The sequence below is a fragment of the Molossus molossus genome, unplaced genomic scaffold, assembly GCF_014108415.1.
Source record: "Molossus molossus isolate mMolMol1 unplaced genomic scaffold, mMolMol1.p scaffold_m16_p_1, whole genome shotgun sequence".
In the NCBI taxonomy this organism is placed as follows: domain Eukaryota; kingdom Metazoa; phylum Chordata; class Mammalia; order Chiroptera; family Molossidae; genus Molossus; species Molossus molossus.
The window spans coordinates 213,515,122-213,535,921 of NW_023425344.1; the positions used below are offsets into that span (position 1 = coordinate 213,515,122).

Sequence of the window (20,800 nt, forward strand, 5' to 3'; positions counted from 1 at the left end):
AATAAAGTAAAAATAATAGGAACACTTAGGGAAATATGTCTTTCTATTTCCTAAAAACCCTGAATGACATATCAAGTAGTTTTTGGATTTACTCTAAGATGGTAGGGATCCATTTGTGTGCCAAATGGAAAATAATGCCAATCTTACTCTATTCTCATGGAAAATTCAGTCTTGAATTTCTACCCATTCTGAATGTTTTATAATCCATGAAGGATTATAAGTAAATGAGTGATTTAATATTCACATTCTATTTAGCAAAGCCCTCTGAGGTGCAATGGAATGGGTAGATTAGAGATGATGCAGACTGGAGGCGAGGGGCCTGATCAGACAGCTATTGAAGCAGACCTGGTGAGACACTAGTCAGCAGCGAGGGTATATCTAAAAGGGGAGATTGAGCGACAAGGAGGAGAAGGGACGATTCTGAGAACTCGCTGTGTTTCTGGCTAGAATGATTGGATAGATGGTATTTTCATCCACTGGGAGAAAGGAAATATGGAAGAAGGACTGAATCAGGAAGAAATAGGATGAGTGGGGTTTTATACATGTGGAATTTGAGGTACCTTTGGGTTTCATACAGATGGAAGAATTTACTGGACATACCAGCCCCAAACTGCTGCTGGCACTGGCAATTTCGAGTGGACTGTCTTCTCCGAAAGGCTACCATGTTACTTTGTCATGGCAATAGACTCTAGAAAAGTACAAATAGGGGTTTCAAGTTACTATGAAATAAATTTGACTTGAATGAAATAATACTTTAAGCATTCCTGTTACAAAGGGTTAAACTTATGTTATACAGACATGACACCCACACTCGGTGAGCATAGTTTTTAGCACTGACACCACAAAATCAGTATTTTTAAAAAAAATACATATTTTCATTGATATTTTGGAGAGGAAGGGAGAGAGAGATAGAAACATCAGTGTGAGAGAGAAACATCTATTGGCCACCTCCTGCACACCCCCTAATGGGGATCGAGTGCAACCCAGGCATGTGCCCTGACCAGGAATCGAATCAGGACCTCTCAATCCGTGGGAAGATGCTCAATACACTGAGCCACACCAGCCAGTCACAGATTCAACATTTTTGTGATTGCTGTTGTGAAACCTTTTTCTGACCCCTTATCACTGGGTTAGAGACCTGCCCTGTGTGTTCCCTGTGTAGTCCTCTTATGTCCCTGGCCTAGTGTTACTCTTATCACACTGATTTGTAATCTAGCTTGAGAGTAAAGACTTTATCTCGTTAGCTGTTATATCCCTGTCGTCTGGCAGCATATGTAGCGCCTTTTGCATAGTCAGTAAACGTATGTTAAATAATAGGGTGTTATGTAAGTTGAAAGGACTATTATGTACTTTTAATGTTTTAGGAGAGATGTTTGATTATATGCTTTCGGGGTTTCAACATGTAGTTGTTTTTTTTTTCTTTTATCAACATTTACCTTATGTCCTTTTATTTAAATTTTTTTTTTTTTATCCTCACCCGAGGATATTTTTCCATTTTTTGTACAGATAGAGCGACCAACCAGGGCCAGGGACAAACTGCAACCGAAGTACTTTTCTTACAAGTATTTTAGCAAAAATGTCAAATAAAGAATAGTGACTAGGAGTTGGAAGATGAAGATTTTAATTTCTTTGTACCTTTTACTAGCTCTCTGATTTTTGGACAGTTAACTTCCTTGATCCTTAGCTTTATCAATGAAAGACTATAATTGTACTATCTAACCTGCCAACCTTACAGAACAATTTGAGATTCAAATTAAATGAGATAATACATGTGAAAGTGCTTAGAGTATAAAGTGTAATGTAAATTTACAGTGATATTAGATAAATAATATCTCTTATTGCTCTTATTGTCTTCTTTTTAACGATTTGCTTGAGATGCCATTTGGATGAGGAAAAGAGGAACTTAATCATTTGAAGAAAATATTAACAGAACAAAACTAAGCAATTTCTAGTCAGCAAATTGCCCTTTGCTTTAAGGCTACATTTTAGATAGAAAATATTGTATGTACTGACTATTCCTGATAGAAAAGATAAGCTGGAGTGTCAGGAGTTGGTGTGTAGGAATAGGGGTTCGGTGTAGACTGCATGAACAACTTGTTGATTGGAACCGTGGAATAGCCACAGATTTGTGTGAACAGAGGCACTTTTTGCATTCTCTATGAGCTTTGGTTTTAATTGCAATGAAGTCCTGATACTAGGTGTTTGGTTGCTACGTCTAACTCAGCAAATAAGAAATATTAATAATTATAGCCAGTTATTTAGCTTTGTCTAAGATGATTTAAACAATTTATTTTAACTTTTTGTTTACATATTTCATAACAGGTGATGGTTTTGAAGATTCATGTGTTAGTCACGGTCCAATGAGTTTGAAAGAATTGGGATTGCAACCAGATTCTCATCTTGCTCTTCCCACAACACTTCTGACAGCACAAGAAAATGATGTTAAATTGTCAGTAGCAGCTGGAGATTTTTCTCAGGTACCCAATCAGTAGCACTTGTATTTTATTTAAAATGCAAATGGTAGCACTATTGCCTGAGCATGGTACACTCTCAAGAGTGTTGTCTTTGGAAGCAGATAGCGTCAAATCACGCATCCTTTATTTACTTACTCAAGCCTGGAGCTAAATACTAAATTGTTTCATTTCTAGCTGTGATCTTGACTACATTACTTAGACTTTTCCTAAGCCTTAATTCCCTCATCTTTAAATTAAAGATTAAAAATAATGTGTATAAAATGCCTGTTACCTTTGTGGGTGGCCGTTGTCATTCACACCTCTGTGTCCCCATGCAATAGCTAGCTCACTAATTTGTACATAGTAAGTACTCAATAAATGTTTTTTACATTAACATTCGAAAAACGTTACCATGAAAGATAAGGTTCAAACTGAGGTTTAGCCAGTGGTTCATGCAATCTTATATACTGAAAAAACAGGACAACTACTCTCCAAAAGGAAAAAAAATGCTTATGTTATTAAGTACAGTTTTATATCTGTGTAATAGCAATGGATTTCTTACTGTGGGTTAATTAACTCAGTAAGTATTTGTTGCATAGTATTGTGTAGCATTGCATGGTGCTGAGAATGAAAGCCAAAAATATGTAAAAGAAACATTGTTTATGGGACACACCATTATGTAGAGTTCAGTACTAATAACCTGTGATCAAGAAAAGATCAGAAAAAAATTATTACTAATGAATAAATAGCTATTAACTTCTATATGAAATAAAAATTATTTTTGGCCCTGGCCGGTTTGGCTCAGCGGTTAGAGCGTTGGCCTGCGGTACAGAGAGACCCGGGTTCGGTTCCCGCTAAGGGCATGTACCTCGGTTGCAGTTTGTCCCTGGCCCTGGTTGGTTGTGCGGGTGGCAGCCACTCAATGTGTCCCTTTGCATCGATGTTTCTCTCTCTCTCTACCTCTCTCTCCCTCCTGCTCTATCTGAACAAAAGTCGAAAAATGTCCTCGGGTGAGGATAAAAAAAAAAAAAATTATTTTTGGCCTTGGGTTAGGCAAAAATGACACCAGAAGCACTATCCATTAAAGAAAAAATTAATAAATTGGTCTCATCCAAAATAAGAACTTCTGCTTTTCAAAACACACTGTTAAGAGAATGAATAGACCAGCCACAGACTGTAGATCACTCATCTTATAAAAGGCTTATATCCAAAGTATATGAGGAACAGAATTCAATATTAAGAAAATAAATATGCCCGGCCGGTGTGGCTCAGTAGTTGAGCATTGACCTATGCACCAAGAGGATGCCAGTTCGATTCCCGGTCAGGGCACATGCCCAGGTTGTGGGCCCGATCCCCAGTGGGGGGCCTGCAGGAGGCAGCCAGTCAATGTTCTCTCTCATTGATTTTTCTATCTCTCTCTCCCTCTCCCTTCCTCTGTCTCTAAAATCAATAAAAAAAGAAAAAAGAAAGAAAAGAAAACAAACAGTTCACCCTGGCTGGGTGGCTCATTTGGTTGGAACATCATCCTGTACACCAAAGTGTTGTGGGATCAACTCGTGGTCAGGGCACAAACCTTGGTTGCAAGTTAGATCCAGGTTGGGGTGCATACAGGAGGCAAGCAATCAATGTTTCTCTCTCATATCCTCACACTGATGTTTCTCTATTTCTCTCTCTCTCTCTTTCCTCTCCCCCGCCCCTAAAAATTAGTAAAACATATCCTTGGGTGAGGAGAAATAAAAAAGGAAGGAAAGAGAGAGAGACATCGATGTGAGAGAGACACATCGATTGGTTGCCTCCGGCATGTGCCCCAACCGGGGCAGGAAATGAACCTGCAACACAGGTACACTTGCTGGCACTCCAACTCCAACCACAGAGCCACACGGGCCAGGGCCCAATTTATTCTTTGTAATTCCTTCTGTTTCACTCATATTCCCAACCTTCCTCTCCTCTGGCAACCATCAGTCCATTCACTTTAACTATGAGCCTGTTTCTATTTTGTTTGTTTTTTTGCTCTTTAGATTCCACATATAAATAAAATCATATGGTATTTGTCTTTTTTTTTTTTTTTTATCCTCACCCGAGGACATTTTTCCATTTTTTGTTCAGGTAGAGTGGGAGGGAGAGAGAGGAACAGAGAGAGAGAGAGAGAAACATCGATGTGAAGTGACACATCGAGTGGCTGCCACCCGCACAACTGACCAGAGCCAGGGACAAACTGCAACCAAGGTACATGCCCTTAGCGGGAACCGAACCCGGGTCTCTCAGGACTGCAGGCTGGCGCTCTAACCGCTGAGCCAAACCGGCCAGGGCATATTTGTCTTTTTCTGACAGATTTATTTCACTTAGCATGATACCCTCTTGGTCCATTCACAGTATCATAAATGGTAATATTTCATTCTTTTTTGTGGCCCGGTAATATTACATTGGATACCACACTTTTTTATCCACTTGTCTGTTTATGGGTACTTGGGTAGCTTCCAAATCTTGACTGTTGTAAATAACACTGAAGTGAACATGAGGGTACATATATTCTTTTGATTTAGTATTTCAGGTTTCTTCAGATATATTCCCAGAAGTGAGATTGCTGGGTGATAGTGTAGTTCCATTTTTAATATTTTGAGGAAACTCTATACTGGTTTCCACAGTGGCTGCAGCAGTCTGCATTCCCACCAACAGTGCACAAGGGTTCCCTTTTCTCCACATCCTCGCCAGAGCTTGTTGTTTGTTGATTTATTGATTATAGCTATCTATCAGGTGTGAGATGATATCCCATTGTGGTTTTAATTTGCATCTCTCTGATGATTAGTGATGTTGAGTATTTTTCCATATGTCTATTGGCCATCTCTATTCTGCCCATTTATTATTATTATTATTATTGTTTTTTTAATCTTCACCTGAGGATATTTTTCTATTTATCTTCAGATAGAGTGGGAGGGAGGGAGAGAAGAGAGAAAGGGGGAGAGAGAGAAACATTGACATGAGAGGGACACACCAACTGGTTGCCTCCTGCACGACCCAGCCAGGGCCAGGACGAACTGCAATCGAGGTACATGCCCTTGACTGGAATCCAGCCTGTGACTTATTGGTCCATGGGCCAATGCTCTACCACTGAGCCAAACCGGCCAGGGCTTCTCTGCCCATTTTTTAATTGGATTGTTTGTTTATTTGATGTTGAATTGTGTGAGTTCTTCATAAATTTTAGATATTAACCCCTTATCAGATGTATCGTTGGTAAATATCTTCTCCCATTCAGTAGGTTGTCTCACAAAGAAATACTATTACACACACATTAGAATATCTAAAATTTAAAAGACTGACATGCCGCCCGGCCGGTATGGCTCAGTGGTTGAGTGTCAACCCGTGCACTAAGAGGTTGCCGGTTTGATTCCCGGTCAGGGCACATGCCCAGGTTGTGGGCCAAATCCCCAGTGGGGGGCATGTAGGAGGCAGCCCATCAATGTTTTCTCATTGATGTTTCTGTCTCTCTCTCCCTCTCCCTTTCTCTCTCTCTAAAATCAATAAAGAAAAAAAACTGACATGCCAAATGTTGGCAAGGATGTAGAGCAACTGAACTCTCATACACTGGTGGTTGGAAATGTGAAATGATTGAACCACTTTATTTACTCTTTTTCCTTTTCTTTCATTTTAGAGAGAGTAAGGGAGAGAGAGAGAAACATCAATGAGAGAGAACATTGATTGGCAGCCTCCTGCATGCCCCCCACTGGAGATTTGGCCCATAACCTGGGCATGTGCCCTGACCGGGAATTGAACTGGTGACTTCTTGGTCCACGGGTCGACGCTCAGCCACTGAGCCAAACCAGCTGGGCTGATTGAACCACTTTAGAAAACAGTTTGGCAATTTTTTAAAAAAGTGAAACAACACCTACCATATGACCCATGCATTTCACTCCTAGGTATTTACTTAAGAGACTCTAAAACATATGTCTACACAAAGACTTGTTCGTGAATGTTTATAGCAACTTTACTTGTAGCAGTCCCAACCTGGAAACAACACAGAGGTGCACCAGTAGTCGAATGAATTCGTTGTGTATCATCTATTCAGTGGATTCCATACTTCTCAGCAATAAAAAACCATGCACTACTGAAACACACTAACATGGGCGATTCTCACGAAAGTTGTGTTCATGGAAAGAAGCCAGACCCACTCTCCAAATGAGCATATTCTGTGATTTCATTTACATAAAATTCTAGAAAATGAAAAATAATAGTTATGGCAGGAAATGCAAAAGAATATGAGAAAACTTTTGAGATTGATGGGTATGTTCATTACCTTATCTTGATTGTGGTGATGATTTCATGGGTATACACATATGCCAAAACTTAGCAAGTTGTGTACTTTAAATGTATGAAAATTATTGTTTATCAGTTATTCCTCAGTAAAACTGTTTTAAAAATAAAAGAATGATTGCTTTCCCTTAATTGTTGGCCTATTTTAAAATAAAACTATGAAGTGTTATCAGAATGGGCCTCAAAATTTCATCTGTTAGATTTCTTTAACAGAAAAGTATGGCTAGTAGGAATAACAGCTCTCTTACAGTGCTTACTCTGCCAGATGCTGTTCTAAGTGCTTTACATATTTAACTCATTAATCCTTATAACTACCTAATGAGATAGTTATTATTATTATCCCTATTTTATGAATGAGGAAATTGTGGTCTGAGGGGTTAATCACTTGCCCAAGGCTGAAGCTAGAAACTGAGCCAGGTTTGAACACCAGCAGTTTAGCTCCACAATCCTCAGCTCTTTCTTAATCACTGTGGTTCAGGAAGGGAGCCATAGGGATGTTCTAAGTTGAAGCAGCCAGATAGTCATAGTACCTTTAGAAATACACATTATATATTGTGTCCCCCCAAAAAATGTATACACAACTTTGAATAATTATAAAGCCAGTGTTTATTAAAATACATTTTATTTTCAAAATGTGATAGAATCTACAGATACCCTGTATACATTTTTTGGAGACACCCTGTATATAATATTTCCTTCAAGGCAGAAGCCTACATGACTGATGACTCTAAGTTTAGAAGACAGTTTTAAAGCTTATTGTTACCTCTGCAGTCTAAAGTTACTCACTTTTATCTGTAGATAAATAGGTGCCTGCCAGAGCTGGGGTGCTTGCATTTGAGTCCATGTGGACAGGTGTTTCAGATTCTTTTCTGCTTGTATTTGTTGATAAGAGTCTGGAGATATCTTTTCAAGTTCCTGTCAAAGTACCTCTGGTAGCTGTTTTCAGGGACTCATGTACAATTAGGCTTCTAAAATAGGAAAGGGAAGAAATAAAATGGCTCCAGGCATCCATTTGTGATGCGTGATTTGAAGGGATTTATGACTGCTGTAAACTTCAAATTTGGTTTGAGTATAGGCAAGGTGGAGAGATGATGGGGCTTATGGTGGAATATACATTTCCTGAATGGCAAAGGAGGATAACAGTACCTCTCACACTGGTGAGAATTAAATGTTACTGTATATAAAAACTTCGAAATTTGCAGTGCGATATGCACATTTTATGTGGGAGAGCTTATAGCTCTCTAAGTTTTTATCCTGTCTAAATCCATCATGTGTATGTATCTAAAACAGTTTGATTTATAAGTTATCTCTGAATTTCCTAGTAAAAATAGACATTATTTGAATATTTGAAATCTGTGTGTACTATTCAAATCTTTTTAAAGATTTTATTTGTAATATCTTTTCTTTAGTAACATTTGACAATTAGAAGGCATGTAGAATATTCAAATTTTATATAATAAACTCCTAAGTAATTTAATTGCTCAAATTATTTTAAAGTAACTTTAAAAATAATACTGTGACTTCATGTCTTAAATTCTTTAGTACCAGCAAAAGCAATACCAAGATGTTAAGCAAGTTGAACACAAGCCAGCACAAACTCATATAATACGTGTAAGAAATAAAGCTGATATTTCACTTGCAGAGCAACAAGGTAAGATTCATTTTCTTGTAACATAATAGTTTGATACTTATCCTGATATTGAACAAATATATGAGAATTCTTTACTTTTATATACATTTTGTTCTAGGGTTTCTTTCTTTTTTTTTTATCCTCACCCGAGGACATTTTTTTCTATTTTTTGTTCAGATAGAGTGTGGGAGGGAGGGGGAGAGAGAGAGAGAGCGAGAGAGAGAGAAACATCGACGTGAAAGGGACACATCGAGTGGTTGCCACCCACACGACCCAACCAGGGCCGGGGACAAACTGCAACCGAGGTACGTGCCCTTAGCGGGAACCGAACCCGGGTCTCTCAGGACCGCAGGCCGACGCTCTAACCGCTGAGCCAAACCGGCCAGGGCTAGGGTTTCTTTCTATTTGCTTTTCCTCATTTAGTCCATTGGGACAAAGTATCTGGCGTCATATTTGATGATGGATTTGTTAGTTCATTTTACCAATAAACTCTATTTCTAATGGATTAAAAAAAACCTCAGGTAGTGTTTTTCCTTTAATCTTACCTTTGTTTCTCGTACAATTGAATGTCCGACTTTTTAATCTCTATAACCCTCTATATCTCTATCATAGCTGTGTGTTTTAAATTATATGTTAAAGGCAGGGGTATGGCTGTGAAGGTGCTTTGTAAAGGCTGTTTAGTGTTGTGTGGTGATGTTGACTGAGCACAACTTAAAAACAAAGGATCTCATGTTAAATCCTGTCACGTGGACGAACTTGTCTGTACTATTGTGTGATTCTCAGAATTGTGTGGCTGAACTTAAATTCTATAATCTACATCACAGCATTTTGATGTTGTCTTTGTGTTTCTGCAAGGCTGTTGGCCTTTTGTTTGCTTCGTAGTCATTTTAATTGTATGTAACCTAAATTCTGAAATTCGGCAGTAGAACTTAAGATGTCTAATGTTTAAAACTTTCTATTTACAATCCAGGAAGAAGTATTAGGAATATTTTAAGCAATGGAATGTTTTTCTTTGGTTTTATAATTGTGTTCTGTAATCTCATGTATTGAGTGCCAATATAATTGCAAATATAACTGTGCATTTGACATTTATGGAAGGACCTAAATTAAAAAGCACCAAGATATTTATTAAGATCATGCTATATGAGGTTTAAATTTTTACTTTTCTGTTCATTTTGTTCCTCTCTTATTCCAACTTGTCAGAAGTTTGCCCTCCCGACTACTTTTTTAACCTAATCATGGTATAGTAGTGTTAATATTGTACTTTAGACTCCTATGAAAAATTGCCCGTAAAACTTTTCTCATGGTATTTAAAAGTTAATCATGACAGTACATAGAGCAAATGAAGGTTCCTAACATAATATCAGGACTGCCTTGATGTCCTTCTAATGAAGACTGGTACCATTCTTGGCCAATGACTGTACATTTAATTTAGTTTTTTAAAAAATTATAATTTCTTAAAATTATAAATGAATTTTATCTCCTTGGGTTATTATATGTACTAAAATCATTTTTCTCAGCTGATAAAAAAAATCTTTGTTTGTAAATATCTCTCTTTAGGAGAGTGGCATTGTTTTTAGTTTCATAGATATGAATGTCTGACCACAAGATGGCAATAGCTAAATTTTTGTTGATTTAGAACAATGTCATTAGTGTCCAATTAACATTCAGTAAGTCAATAAAAATCATAAGAAAAATAAGAGAACCAAGGTGTTACTAGTAGGAAGAAGTTTTATTTAGAGTTTAAAACAATGAACTTAATATGTGTAAATTTTTGTATTTAATTTCACATCTAATACAGAAGTTAGTAGAGCAGACATAGGTCAGCCTTGACTAAGACGAATAAATACCCAGTGAGAATTTTAAATAGAAGCCAAGTGTTTCACTTTTAATTGATACATATCTCCACCCTGAATATTTTTTAATGAATACAATTGCCTTGGCAAATACAGTCAGTTATTACTTTATTTCCATACATTTTGTGGGTTTTATTTTATTTTATTTTTCTATGATGAAACTCTGAGACATTGCCAGATATTTCAGAGACTAGGAGGCAGAGTGCCAAAATAATCTTTTGGGGTTCTTAGGACTTTTGGTGACCTAGAAGGAATTAAATCCTATCTCATACAGAGGCCTTGAAGATAGTGAAGGAAATTCACCTTATCACAGGGAATCAAAACCACATCATGTCAGGTAAATGTTTCTAAGAATACTTGAACCCCGGAGTATGGCTGTTTTAGGGGGAAGTGTGTATTCACTTTGAAATGAATAATAGTTTAATACATATTAAAAAATCAAGCTGTTTATTAGTAGTAGCAATGCATTCAATGTTCACTAAAAGTTAACCGAAGATATGGTAGGATATAGGGTTCTAGCATTATGTTTCTGGGAAATCTGTAAAATCCTTGTCCCCACCACCCCTTAATTTTTACTTTCAGGTTTTAATATAAGAGAGAGAGATTGAATTGATTGTTCTGACATGACATTTTGGAGTCTAAGAATAAAACTTTTTCATTTGGTATTGAATTCATTGGGTATATTTTGACCACATGATGCCACTTAACTGATTTGATGTCCTAATTAATGTGCCTGAGGGTTTTATAGTGAAAGCAATTTTTTAAAGTGATTTTAATGAGCCATTTTAATTTTTTTTCCTTTCACTATGCAAGTTAACTTTCTTCAATACAAATGAGAAACTAGTGTTAAACCCTTATTCATTGTGAACCCAGGAACAGTTAAATTCTACAGACTGATGTATTAAAATAGCTAACTCAATTTTTTTTTTTTCCTTTAGTTTTTCTTTTAAAATATTATAAGACCATTATAATGAATAATACTTAGAAAGTCAATCATGCTATACTATAATCAGTGGGGAAAATTAGATCATATGTTTTGTGTTTATATGCTCAAGACAGATTAGTTGTCAAAATTGCTCGAAAATCACAGCATTCTTCAGTTTTCTTATTTGTAGATTATATATGTTTGTTGCTCAGACAGTGTGTCAAATGCTAAAAGTAATGAATATAATTGTTAATTTATTAAACGCAGATTACATTTTTGTTGGAAATAAACTTACAGAATCACAGATGGCTTTTTTTTTTTTTTACCTTATGTCCTGAGTTTAATTCCTAGCCATCTTAGCACCTTTTATATTTCACATATAGTGATTGTGAGTTTAAATATATGATAATTAGAAAAGTCAAGGCATATATATATTTAGAAGGTATTTAAACCACATGTGCAAATGAAATCATTTTTGTTCAATAAAGTAGTAATTTTTCTGCCTTTCTATTTGAAATATAGCTAAATTACAATAGCTATCAGAATTATAGTTGATCTTAGTAATTTTTAAAATTATAGTTTAAAGTTTTTTAAGTTGTTTTATTTTGTTTGTAAGGTGTGACAAGTGATTTAAAAACCAAGTGTATGGATCTCTGATAGGGAAGGGATAGGGTACAGACTAATAAATCTGCCCTAATCCACAAAACAAATATGTTAAAAGCATTGCTTGAATGTGTCTTCCACAGATCCATGCTAAATTAATGAAATAGAAATTCACTTTAAAGTGTTGCTGAATTTGGGAATTCTGTTTATACCTTGAATGAGGGAAGTGGAAAGAGTGCCACTTCCACCGAATCTACTATAAAATGTCATATAAACTATGAAATGATGTTTCTCAAACCTATCAGAGAGCTAATAGTGAAAGCAACTAAGTAGCCTCAAGTCCAAGGGAAGACGGACTTCTCTAAAAAGATGGGATACCAGCACGATCGCAGTGTGCCAGAGCACAGTCACAGGAGGAGACAAAACGCACCTTACAGACATAAGATGTATTTGGACAAACCATTTTAATGGGTTGCTAGAACCATTGGCAGCTACTGATACAAAGGGAGTTCACTCCTACTTGCCATCACCTCTTCAAAGACCTCTGAAAAAGAAGATTAGAAGGCAAGAGAATAGAGAGATTCTCCTTCACTGGTACAGGCCTGGAAGAAGAGAGTTCCAGAAAGACCAGATGCCCTATTTAGACCCTTTTCCTATAAGAACAAAAGTGTTAAGTCACTGGGGAAGAAGCAGCATATCTGTCACCTCCAAAGTATAGGTGAAAACCCATTGTGCCTGGGGAAAGGGAAAGAAAACCCCATCCCCTCTGGAGAAAGGAAAGAAATAGTCTTGGGCTCACAATCTTATATCAATACTATTAGTGGTCTCTTATTGCTGGGAGAGGATGGGAAATTCACTTGCATAAAACTTGCTAAAGGAATAAGGCAGAGTTTGGTGGGAAACTTTGGATGAGAAGAGAGACAGATCAGTGAGAAAGCCCCAGTGAAAGAGCCAGGCACACAGGATCTGCCTGGGACTGATGCTGGACCAGGACAACAGAGCTCTACTCCTTTCCCATCCTCAGCATGTGACCAGCAAGTACTGAGTAACAAGCAGCAGCAATCTACCAGTGGGCAAGGTGCAAGAGTGTAGAGAGGGGAAACTCATTTTGTTGCAAGTGCCCAGTGAAAGCTAAAGGTGGAACAGGAATATTGAGAAAAACCCTCTAGAACCCTTGAGCCCATTCTAAACACAACACTAGAGGATTTAGTACACTAAAGTTAACTGCAGCAACAACAAAACTCAAAGCCAATTTAACTCCTGACTTGATTGACTCAGCTCCTCACATCAGTGGCATACCTGAACAAGAGTTGTCCCCATTTTCAAGCTTAAATACTGCTTACTTCAGGCCTCTGTTGTGTTACACTCAATTTCTGGCATTCATTCAAAATTGAAGACATAAAAAAGCAAGCGAACAACAATTCACATTTAAGAGACAAAGCAATTAAGACAAGACTCACAAATGACTCAGTTGTTAGAACTGTCAGGGAATTTAAAATAACTGTGATGAATGTAGAAATCATTACATCAATAGAAAAATAGACAAAACATGTATGAACCGATGGGAATTTGAGCAGAGAGATGAACATTATAAGAAAGGGTCAAATAGAGATGTAAGGGGGAAACACAGTAGTAGAGATAAAGAATGACTTTATTGGGCTTATCAGTAGACTCAGCATAGCCAAGGAATCAGTAAACTTGATGATAGTCAGTAGAAACTGAATCACAAAAAGAGTGAAAAAAAAAAAAAAAAAAAAAAAGCCTGAGCATCAAAGAGCAATATCAAACATCCTAATATACATTAACTGGAATCCCAACAAGAACAGAGAAAGCAAACAGAAAAGAAATAGTACTTGAAGAGATAATGACCGATAATTTTATAAGAAAAATGAATTCAGATTTAAGCATCTCATAGAACTCCAAGCAAGATTAAAAGAAAAAGTACGTATGCACATCATATTCAAGTGGCTAAAAATAAAGGGAAAGAAAATTTTGTAGGAAGCCAGAGGGAAAAGGTATATTACTTACAGAAGAACAAATATAGGAAATACATCAACTTCTTATTACAAACCCACACTCCAGAAGATAATGGCATGACATTTTAAAGGGCTGAAAGGAAAGGAAAAAAAAAGTCAACACAGAATTGTGTATCTAGCAAAAATACTTTTCAAAATACTTTTTTCAGGTAAATGAAACCTGAGAGACAGACATGTATTACAAAAAGGTTAAAGGGTCCTGGCCGGGTTGGCTCAGTGGTGAGAGCATTGGCCCATGGACCAAAGAGTCACGGGTTCAATTCCCACTCAAGGGCACATACCTTGGTTGCAGGTTTGATTTTCAGCCTGGGTTCACTCATGTGGGATGCAACCAATCAGTGTATCTCACTCACACTGATGTTTCTCTCTCCTCTCTCCCTCCCTCCCACTCTCTCTAAAGGTCAATGGAAAAACATCCCCTGGTGAGGATTAAAAAAAAAAGTTAAAGGAAGTTTTTCAGGTGGAATTAAATGATATAAGATAGAAGCTTGGATTTAAGAAATAAAGAGCTTTGACATAGTTAAAATGAAGATACAGATAAAAGAGTTTTTTATTTTCAATTACTATAAAAAATAATTGTCCATAGGAAAAGTAATGTCAATATATTATCTATTTATAGTACCTATAAAAACAAAATGATAATAGCATGAAATATGGGATGGAGAAATTGAAAGTATACTGATGCAAGGTTCTTACAGTATGTGTTGTGATATATTATTACTTGAAAGTGGACTGTGGTAAGTGATAAATGTATATTGTAAACTCTGAGTAATCATTAAAATATTTTAAAATAGTACTAAATTAAAACTACTCAATTACTCCAAAAACAGGCATACAATGAGGGGGAAAGGAAAAAGAACAAAAAGGAAATAGCAAGATGATTGACTTAAATTCAGTCATATCAGTAATTTATGTTAAGTGTAAATAAACATACTAGTTAAAAGATAGAGATTGTCAGATTTTATACAAAAATCTGTTTATGCTGTCAACAAAAAAACAAACAAACAAACTTGTTTTAAATATAAAGACATAGCTTAAAAGTAAAAGGATAGAGAGAAGATAAGCAAACAGTAATTAAAAGAAACTTGAATGGCCTGGCCGGTGTGGCTCAGTGGTTGAGCGTCGACCCATGCACCAAGAGGCCACCAGTTCGATTCCCAGTCAGGGCACATGCCCAGGTTGTGGGCCAAATCCCTAGTGTGGGGCATGCCGGAGGTGGCCATTCGATGTTCTTTCTCATTGATGTTTCTGTCTCTCTCTCCCTTCTTCTCTCTCTAAAAATCAATAAAGGGAAAACAATTAAAAAAAAAAAAAGGAGCCCTGGCCAGTTTGGCTCAGCGGTTGGAGCGTTGGCCTGCGGTCCGGAGAGACCTGGGTTTGGTTCCCACTAAGGGCATGTACCTCGGTTGCAGTTTGTCCCCGGCCCTGGTTGGTCGTGCGGGTGGCAGCCACTCGATGTGTCCCTTTCACGTTGATGTGTCTCTCTCTCTCTCTCTTCCTCTCTCTCCCTCCCACTCTATCTGTACAAAAAATAGAAAAATGTTCTCGGGTAAGGATTAAAAAAAAAAAAGGAAACCTGAGTGACTATATGAATATCAGACATATAAAAGTAAAAGATTGTGAAAACAAAGAATATTACCAGAGGTAAAGAAGGACATTAAATAATGATAAAGGGTTAATTCATCAAGAAGAAGTATAATAATCTTAAATATGCATATATCTAACATCACCACTTTAAAATACCTGAAGGAGAAATTGGTAGAACTCCAAGTAGAAATACAAATTTACAATCATAGTTGGAGATGTTAACACTGCTAAGAAATTATTATTAAAAGTAAATAGTCATTACGACTATAAAAGACTAAGCAAAAATATTCTACTTGAACTAATTGATAAAAAGCTAATTACACTTACTAACTAATCACACATGAAGCATTCACCAGGATTGACCATATTTTGTCATGAAACAAATCTCAATAAATTTAAAACAGTTGCAATCATATAAAGTATATCTCTGATTTTAGTGGAATTAAAGTGAAAATGAGCCCAGCCGGTGTGACTCAGTGGTTGAGCATCGACCCATGCACCAAGAAGTCACCGATTCAATTCCCGGTGAGGGCACATGCCCAAGTTGTGGGCCCAATCCCCAGTGGGGGGCATACAGGAGGCGGCCAGTTGATGTTCTCTCTCATTGATGTTTCTATCTCTCTCTCCCTCTCCCTCCTTCTCTCTCTAAAATAAATAAAGAAAAACAATAAAAAGTGAAAATGAGTAACAGATTCCTGGACATTACTAAATATTTGGAAATTGGCCCTGACCAGTTTGGCTCAGCGGTTAGAGCGTCGGCCTGCGGTCTGGAGAGACCCGGGTTCGGTTCCCGCTAAGGGCATGTACTTCGGTTGCAGTTTGTCCCCGGTCCTGGTTGGTCGTGCGTGTGGCAGCCACTCGATGTGTCCCTTCACATCGATGTTTCTCTCTCTCTCTCCCTCCCACTCTATCTGTACAAAAAATGGAAAAATATCCTCGGGTAAGGATTAAAAAAAAAAAAAAGAATTGGAAATTGTATTGCACATATTTATTTCTTTTAAAAAATTTTTATTAATTTATTTTTGTTATAGATGTTTCTCCTTTTTGCCCCATTGACATCCACTTCTCTATCCCCCACACCCCGTCCCCAGCATTATTGTCTATATCCATTGGTTACTCATACGTTATATTGCACATGTTTAATTAAACCTTTATTTAAGGGTCAAAGAAGAAATTAGAAAATATTTTGAACTGAATGAAAATAAAAAGCTACATATCAAAATTTGTGGGATGCAACTAAAGCAGTGCTTATAGAAAAGTGTATGGCATTACATGCTTATATTAGAATAGATTAGAAAGGTCTGAGATCAATGTTGTAAGCCTGTACCTTAAGAAAAAAGAAGAGCAAATCAAACATCTAATAAGCAAATGAAAGGAAATAACAAAGATGAGAATGAAATTGAAAATATGAAATATAACAGAAACTCAGTGAAACCAAAGGTTCTTTTTTTAAAATCCTCACCTGAGGATGTGGTTTTATTGACTTTTTTTTTTTAATCCTCACCCGAGGACAGTTTTTTCCATTTTTTGTTTAGATAGAGTAGGAGGGAGAGAGAGGAAGAGAGAGAGAGAAACATTGATATGAAAGGGACACATCGAGTGGCTGCCACCCACATGAGCAACCAGGGCTGGGGACAAACTACAACGGAGGTACATGCCCTTAGCAGGAACCGAACCCGGGTCTCTCTGGACCACAGGCTGATGCTCTAACTGCTGAGCCAAACCAGCCAGGGCTTTTATTTTTATTTTATTTTTTATTTTTTTAAGAGGAGATCCCTAGCTGGTTTTGCTCAGTGGTTAGAGTATCAGCTTGCAGACCAGAGTTGCGGGTTCGATTCTGGTCAAGGGCACATACCTGGGTTGCAGTTTGTCCCTAGCCCTGGTCGTGGTCGGGGTCATGTGGGAAGCAACCAGTTGGTGTGTCTCACGTTGATATTTCTCTCTCTCTCTCTTCTTCCTATTCTATTTAAAGGTAAATAGAAAAATGTCCTTGGGTAAGGATTAAAAAAGAGAGAGAGAGAGAGAGGGAGGGGGAGAGAGAAAGAGATTGATGTGAGAGTGAAACATCGATTAACCAGACTGCAACCTGGGGTATGTACCCTAATGGGGAATCAAACCCAAGACCTTTCCATGCATGGGACGACACTCCAACCAACTGAACCACACCGGCCAGGGCCAAAAGCTGGTTCTTTGAAATGATTAATAAAATTGATAAACCCTAGCCAGGATGATAAAAGAAAAATACACCAATTATTATTACTAGGAATTAAAGAGAGGAAATCAGTACATATTCTACAGAAATGAAAGAGATTATAAGGCAATATTAAGAATCTTTTATGCTCATAAATTTGGCAACATAGGTAAAACGGAAAAATTTTATCTACTCTAACTTGAGAAGAAACTGATAACTTAAGTCATCTTTTATTTGTTAAAGAAAAATGAATTCTTAGTTTAATACATTCCAACAAAGAAAGGTTCAGGTTCAGATCACTTCACTGGTGAATTCTACCAAATATTTGAGGGAGAAATGATATTAATTCTATTCAAACTCTCTGAGAAAATAGGAGATAATTCCCAGTATTAACCTGATACCAAAACCAAACAAAGATATTACCAGAAAAGAAGAATATAGACAAATATCGCTTATGAACATACACACAAAATTTCTCCACAAAATATTAATTGAATCCAATAATATATAAAAAAGACAGTAAATTATGACCAAGTGGGTTTATTCCAGTAAAACAATATTGGTTCGTCCTGGCTGGTTTGGCTCTCTGAGTTAGAGCGTCGGCACGTGGACTGGAGAGTCCCGGGTTCGGTTCCCGCTAAGGGCACGTACCTGGGTTGCAATTTGTCCCCGGCCCCGGTTGGGGTCATGTAGGTGGTGACCACTCGATGTGTCTCTCTCACATCGATGTCTCTCTCTCTCTCTCTCTCTCTCTCTCTCTGAAGATAGATGCAAAAATGTCCTCAAGTGAGAGGATAAAAACAACAACATTGGTTCAACATCTTAAAAAATTATTGTAATTCATCATATGAATAGAAATATCAGGGGAACATTTAGTAAAGTGTATGATTGTCTAACCACTATGCTGTACACTTGAAACTAATACAAAATTATATTGAATGTAAACTTTAATTGAAAAATAAAATTTAAATTAACAAAGAAGAAAAACGTGATCATCTAATAAATGCAGAAAAGCTTTTGACATTATTCAGCATCTATTCATGATTAAAATTTCAGAAAACTAAGAATTGAAGGACAACATAATAAAGAATATTTACAATAAACCAATAGCCAACATTGCACTTGATGGTGAAAAATTAAATGCTTTCCCAATAAACTGGAAACAAGGCAAATGAACTTTGCTTCATTACTTCTATTCAAAATCATACTGGTGGTCCTAACCAATGCACTAATGCAAGGAAAAGAAGTAAAAGACACAGATTCTAGAGGAAAAAGTAAACTTACGACTATTTGAGGATGCATGATTATCTGTAGAAACTACCATAAGGCTTATTGAAAAACCCTTCTAGCCCAGCTGGTGTGGCTCAGTGGATTGAGTGTTATCCCATGGACTGTGAAGTCCTAGTTCAATTCCTGGTCAGGGCACATGCCTGGGTTACAGACACTGTCCCCAGTAGGGGATATGCAGGAGGCAACCGATTGATGTTTCCCTCTGACATTGATGTTTCTATCTTTCTCTCCAAAAATATATACAAAAACATTTATAAAAAAAAAATCCTTCTAAAACTAATAAATGACTTTATCAAGTCAAGGGTATAATGTCAGTATATAAAAATCAATGATATTTCTCTGCAATAGCAGTGAGAATTGGAAATTGTAATTTAAAACTGCAAGGGAGCCCTGGCCTGTTTTGCTCAAGGATTAGAGTGTCAACCCTAGAACAGAAGGGTCATGGATTCTATTCCAGGTCAAGGGCATTTACCTGGGTTGCAGGTTCAATCCCCTACCAGGGCTGTGCAGGAGGCAACCAATTGATGTGTCTCTTCACATCAATGTCTCTCTCTCTCTCTCTCTCTCTCCCCTCCCTCAATCTTCCCTTCCACTCTATCTAAAAATTAATGGAAAAATATCCTCAAATGAGGATTAACAAAACAAAAAACAAAAAATGTACAAGTTATCATAGCAACAGAAACATTAAATACTTAGGTGTAAATCTAATAAAATATTTGCAAGATTTGTCCACTAAAAACTACAAAAACACTCAAGAGAAATTAAAGAGGACTTAAGTGGATAGATGGTAATGTATTTCAGTATAGAAAACTCAAAATTAAGATGTCAAAGCTCCCCAATTCTTGTGTTCATTAATTGTAGTTTGGTGCCCAGGCCTTTTGCCAAAGACAAATATTTCATTTATACAATATACACTTTTGTGACACCAAGAAAAATATATGGGGACATGGAAACTAATTTGGTGCTGCCTCCTGTAAAGTGCTATATTTAAAAATATAAAACGAAATCTAAATTTAGTTTAGAAAAGCAGAGAGCCTAGAATAACCAAAATAAATTTAATTTAATTTAATTTTTAAATTAAAGTTATTGGGTTGACATTCGTTAATAAGATTATATAGATTTCAAGTGTAGATTTCTATAATACCTGATCTGTAGATTGCATTGTGTGCCCACCAACCACCCAGTCTCTCTCACATCATCTTCTGTCACCATATATTTGGCTCCCTTTACCTTTTGCTACTATTCCCCACTTCCCTTCCCTCTGATAACCACCATACTGTTGTCTGTGTGTATGAGTTTCAGTTTTATATCCCACATACGAGTGAAATCATATGGTTCTTATTTTGCTTAGCATAGTATTCTCAAGGTCCATCCATGTTATCACAAATGCCAGTATTTCATCTTTTCTTATGGATGAGTAGTATTCTGTAGTATATATGTACCACATCTTCTTTATCCAGTCATCTTTCAAAGGTCCCTCTGGTTGTTTCCATGTCTTAGCTACTGTGAATAGCGCTGCAATGAACATAGGGGTGCATATATCTTTGCAAATAAATTTTTTCAAGTTTTTTGGGTAGATACACAGAAGAGAGATTGATGAATCATAAGGTAACTCTATTCTTAATTTTTTGAGGAACTGCCATACTAATTTCCATAGTGGCTGTACCAGTCCACATTCCCACCTGCAGTGAATGAGAGTTCCCTCTTCTCCACAACCTCTCCAGCACTTGTTATTACTTGTCTTGTTGGTAATAGCCATTCTAACAGGTATGAGGTGGTATCTCATTGTGGTTTTGATTTGCATTTCCTTAATAACTAGTGAAGTTGAGCATCTTTTTATATATCTGTTGGCCATTTGTAAGACACTTCTTGGGAGAAGTGTCTGTTCAGGTCCTCTGCCCATTTTTAATTGGATTGTTTG

The 20,800-nt window shown here is 36.9% G+C and overlaps 1 protein-coding gene across 3 annotated transcripts in view; it reads left to right on the forward strand.

Annotated features, from left to right (window-relative positions):
• The window catches only part of KIAA0586 (KIAA0586 ortholog), a 123,279-nt gene that overhangs the window by 75,792 nt on the left and 26,687 nt on the right, over positions 1 to 20,800 (forward strand). For all 3 annotated transcript variants that reach the window (XM_036257189.1, XM_036257196.1, XM_036257203.1), the window contains exons 28-29: positions 2,323 to 2,477; positions 8,304 to 8,412. In XM_036257189.1, coding sequence (XP_036113082.1) covers positions 2,323 to 2,477; positions 8,304 to 8,412 — 264 coding nt within the window. The remainder of the gene's footprint in view (positions 1 to 2,322; positions 2,478 to 8,303; positions 8,413 to 20,800) is intronic.